Source organism: Oncorhynchus gorbuscha, unplaced genomic scaffold (genome assembly GCF_021184085.1).
Source record: "Oncorhynchus gorbuscha isolate QuinsamMale2020 ecotype Even-year unplaced genomic scaffold, OgorEven_v1.0 Un_scaffold_1288, whole genome shotgun sequence".
NCBI classification, from domain to species: Eukaryota; Metazoa; Chordata; class Actinopteri; order Salmoniformes; family Salmonidae; genus Oncorhynchus; species Oncorhynchus gorbuscha.
In genome coordinates, this window is record NW_025746109.1 from 112,501 (window position 1) to 117,500 (window position 5,000).

A 5,000-nucleotide genomic window follows, 5' to 3' on the forward strand; every position below is an offset into this window, starting at 1 on the left:
AGAGAGAACAGTCTAAGGAGAGAGAGGGAACAGTCTAAGGAGAGAGAGAGAACAGTCTAAGGAGAGAGAGAGAGAACAGTCTAAGGAGAGAGAGAGGGGGAACAGTCTAAGGAGAGAGGGAACAGTCTAAGGAGAGAGAGGGAACAGTAAGGAGAGAGAGAGGGAACAGTCTAAGAAGAGAGAGGGGGAACAGTCTAAGGAGTGAGAGAGAGAACAGTCTAAGGAGAGAGAGAGAACAGTCTAAGGAGAGAGAGGGAACAGTCTAAGGAGAGAGAGAGAACAGTCTAAGGAGAGAGAGAGAACAGTCTAAGGAGAGAGAGAGGGGGAACAGTCTAAGGAGAGAGGGAACAGTCTAAGGAGAGAGAGAGGGGGAACAGTCTAAGGAGAGAGGGAACAGTCTAAGGAGAGAGAGAGGGGGAACAGTCTAAGGAGAGAGGGAACAGTCTAAGGAGAGAGAGGGAACAGTAAGGAGAGAGGGGGAAACAGTCTAAGGAGAGAGGGGGAACAGTCTAAGGAGAGAGGGGGAACAGTCTCAACTCATAATGGGTTTTAATCAACATTAGCATATAGTTTTTTAATTAAAAAAAAAACTTTATTTTACTAGGCAAGTCAGTTAAGAACAAATTCTTATTTTCAATGATGGCCTATGTAGCCTCATAAAACATACATTTGAAAAAAATATGTATTTTAAAGAGAGCTCTGAAAACTCTTAGTCATAAAAGAGTGATCATTTACCTCACAGATTTTAACTGATCATATTTGGGTAATTCCACAGTAACCGAACGACACTGAGACTCAGATGTTTCACTCTAAAATGTATACTAAACAAAAAGCATTGATTTCATAGTTTACCAAACCCATACACCTCTATGCACAAGCACTACTTTTAACAGTTTACACTGAACATTTGACAAAAACACATTTACAGGTGGAACTGTGCAGATGTTTTTCCAGTAAATGTTTACTTTTTGTATTTACTTTATACATTTGTTCAAAGTAGAGACTTGTATTGGTTTACTAAGAAAAAGATGTGTCTCAGCATCATTCCATTACCATGGAAACGACACATTTAATAAATCATATTTATTCACTCACTCTTCATTCTCGTACAGGTATTTGACTATCACCCACGGCAACACGAATATCAGAGGAGCACCTGATGAGAAGGAGAAAAGAGAGAGGGAGGATCACCAATCACACACATCTAAACACACACACACACACACACACACACACACACACACACACACACACACACACACACACACACACACACACACACACACACACACACACACACACACACACACACACACACACACACACACACACACACACACACACACACACGTACACACACACACACACACACACACACGCACACACATGCACACACACACACACACACACACACACACACACGCACACACACGCACACACACCCTCCTCACCCCAGCCGATAAACAGGTAGATGCCGAAGTAGTTCCTCTCAGTGAACACAGTGACGACCAGGAGGCTGTGCAGGTAGATGCCTTCCACCAGCAGCCAATAGTTGTTGGCGATGACGCTGTACTGCATCATCACCATGGCGATACGGCACCCGGCAACCGTCTCTGAGAGAGACAGGAATAAGTCCATATATAAAGACGTTGCTATGCAGAGACACACACACACACTTGGGTAACACACACACCTGGATAACATACATACACACACTTGGGTAACACACACACCTGGATAAATACACACACACACTTGGCCTGGGACAAGACTACTATAAACTCAGCAGAAAGAAGAAACGTTGTCTTTCAAATAACTTCACAGACCTTCATTGTAAAGGGTTTGAACACTGTTTCCCAGGCTTGTTCAATGAACCATGAACAATTAATGAACATGCACCTGTTGAACGGTCGTTAAGACACTAACAGCTTACAGACGGTAGGCAATTAAGGTCACAGTTATGAAAACTTAGGACACTAAAGAGGCCTTTCTACTGACACGGACCGGCTCGAAGCCCATAACAAAAAGGAGGCAACGTGGAGATAAAGAATAACAAAATATATTTATTAAATGAAGTAAAGTAAATACAATTAACAAAGGTGTGTGTTTAGTAAGTAGTGTAAGTGAGTGGTCGCGTGTTTACATCTGATAATGAGGGCTGTTGAAAGGTGTCAATGCAAACAAACCAAATAGCCACAGAAATAACACAACCAAAATCTGTCTGTGTCTGCATGGAGAGAGTCTCCTCCATGAATGGGGAAGTGGTGTATTTATCCTGGGACACACCTGAGCCAAGGTGTGTCCCATTTCCCTGACGACCCTCCCGGCTCCGCCCACCGACATCCTATTAAGGAAAACAAGAGCAAAGAGAAAGAACTCGACAGACAGAGTGGGAGGGTCGTCACACAGAGTGGGAGGGTCGTCACACAGAGTGGGAGGGTCGTCACACAAAGTGGGAGGGACGTCACACAGAGTGGGAGGGTCGTCACACAGAGTGGGAGGGTCGTCACACAGAGTGGGAGGGACGTCACACAGAGTGGGAGGGTCGTCACACAGAGTGGGAGGGTCGTCACACAGAGTGGGAGGGTCGTCACACAGAGTGGGAGGGACGTCACACAGAGTGGGAGGGTCGTCACACAGAGTGGGAGGGACGTCACACAGAGTGGGAGGGACGTCACACAGAGTGGGAGGGTCGTCACAGAGTGGGAGGGACGTCACACAGAGTGGGAGGACGTCACACAGAGTGGGAGGGTCGTCACACAGAGTGGGAGGGACGTCACACAGAGTGGGAGGGTCGTCACACAGAGTGGGAGGGTCGTCACACTACTGACTCTGAAAAACACCAAAGAAAGATGCCCAGGGTCCCTGCTCATCTGCATGAACGTGCCTTAGGCTGCAAGAAGGCATGAGAACTGCAGATGTGGCCAGGGCAATAAATTGCAATGTCCGTACTGTGGGACGCCTAAGACAGCTACAGGGAGACAGGACAGACAGCTGATCGTCCTCGCAGTGGCAGACCACGTGTAACAACACCTGCACAGGATCGGTACATCCGAACATCACACCTGCGGGACAGGTACAGGATGGCAACAACAACTGCCTGAGTTACACCAGGAACGCACAATCCCTTCATCAGTGCTCAGACTGTCCCCAATAGGCTGAGAGAGGCTGGACTGAGGGCTTGTCGGACTGTTGTAAGGTCCTCACCAGACATCACCGGCAACAACGTCGCTGGACCAGACATGACTGGCAAAAGTGCTCTTCACTGACGAGTCACGGTTTTGTCTCGCCAGGGGGTGATGGTCGGATTTGCGTTTATTGTCGAAGGAATGAGCGTTACACCGAGGCCTGTACTCTGGAGCGGGATCGATTTGGAGATGGAGGGTCCGTCATGGTCTGGGGCGGTGTGTCACAGCATCATCGGACTGAGCTTGTTGTCATTGCAGGCAATCTCAACGCTGTGCGTTACAGGGAAGACATCCCCCTCCCTCATGTGGTACCCTTCCTGCAGGCTCATCCTGACATGTCCCTCCAGCATGACAATGCCACCAGCCACACTGCTCGTTCTGTGCGTGATTTCCTGCAAGACAGGAATGGCCAGCGAAGAGCCAGGATCTCAATCCCATTGAGCATGTCTGGGACCTATTGGATCGGAGAGTGAGGACTAGAGCCATTCCCCCATTCCCTCCGGGAACTTGCTTGTGCCTTGGTGAAAGAATGGGGTAAAATCTCTCATCAAGAACTGGTAAATCTGGTGCAGTCCATGAGGAGGAGATGCACTGCAGTACTTAATGCAGCTGGTGGCCACACCAGATACTGACTGTTACTTATTTCCCCCTTTTTTCAGGGACATGTTATTTCATTTCTGTTTGTCACGTGTCTGTGAAACTGGTTCAGTTTATGTCTCAGTTGTTGAATCTTGTTATGTTCATAGAAAAATTTACACATGTTAAATTTGCTGAAATTAAACGCAGTTGACAATGAGAGGACATTTCTTTTTTGCTGAGTTTATATAACAGACACACAGCCAATGGAATTAGCATCAAGGATACTGTCACGCCTTGGTCATTGTATCTTGTGTTTTTGTTATATGTTTGGGTAGGCCAGGGTGTGACATGGGTTTATATGTTGTGTTTCGTATTGGGGTTTGTATTAATTAGGAGTGTGTATTAGTAGGGGTGTGTCTAGTTAGGCTTGGCTGCCTGAGGCGATTCCTAATTGGAGTCAGCTGATTCTAGTTGTCTCGGATTGGGAACCGTATTTAGGTAGCCTGTGTGCGCGTTGTATTTCGTGGGTGATTGTACCTGTCTTAGTGTTAGTCACCAGATAGGCTGTATTTTGTTTCACTTGTTTGTTGTTTTTGTATTTTCTATTATTTCATGTACCGCTTTATGTTTATTAAAGATCATGAGTAACCTACACGCTGCATTTCGGTCTGCCTCTCTACAAACAACAGACGAAGTTCATTACAGATACTATAAATACGCAGTGTCTGTTATCGCTAACCTTGACCCTGTGTGTGTGTGTGTGTGTGTGTGTGTGTGTGTGTGTGTGTGTGTGTGTGTGTGTGTGTGTGTGTGTGTGTGTGTGTGTGTGTGTGTGTGTGTGTGTGTGTACGTGGTGGCTCCACAGGTGTGTGTGTAACAGTGTGTGGCTGTGTGTGTGTGTGTGTGTGTGTGTGTGTGTGTGTGTGTGTGTGTGTGTGTGTGTGTGTGTGTGTGTGTGTGTGTGTGTGTGTGTGTGTGTGTGTGTGTGTGTGTGTGTGTGTGTGTGTGTGTGTGTGTACTATCCAGGAGTGTGTGTGTGTTATCCAAGTGTGTGTGTGTGTGTGTACTATCCAGGTGTGTGTGTGTGTGTTATCCAAGTGTGTGTGTGTGTCTACCTGATGGTGGGTGTCAGCCCCGGGGGCCAGGGGGACGGACAGGGAGTCTAGCAGGACATCTTTAATCAGGATGGAGACAGCACGCAGGATGAAGGAGGAAAACAGATTCATATGAATG

The 5,000-nt window shown here is 46.9% G+C and overlaps 1 protein-coding gene across 1 annotated transcript in view; it reads right to left on the reverse strand.

Moving 5' to 3' along the window:
* Positions 1 to 5,000, reverse strand: part of LOC124022089 (glucagon receptor-like) — a gene marked incomplete at its 3' end in the record, with an annotated part of 18,143 nt that overhangs the window by 5,629 nt on the left and 7,514 nt on the right. The window contains exons 5-7 of the mRNA XM_046337134.1: positions 4,883 to 5,000; positions 1,452 to 1,611; positions 1,096 to 1,156 (exon numbers count right to left, since the gene is read on the reverse strand). The exon at positions 4,883 to 5,000 is cut by the window's right edge and continues 24 nt beyond it. Of these exons, the coding sequence (XP_046193090.1) occupies positions 1,096 to 1,156; positions 1,452 to 1,611; positions 4,883 to 5,000 (339 nt within the window). The remainder of the gene's footprint in view (positions 1 to 1,095; positions 1,157 to 1,451; positions 1,612 to 4,882) is intronic.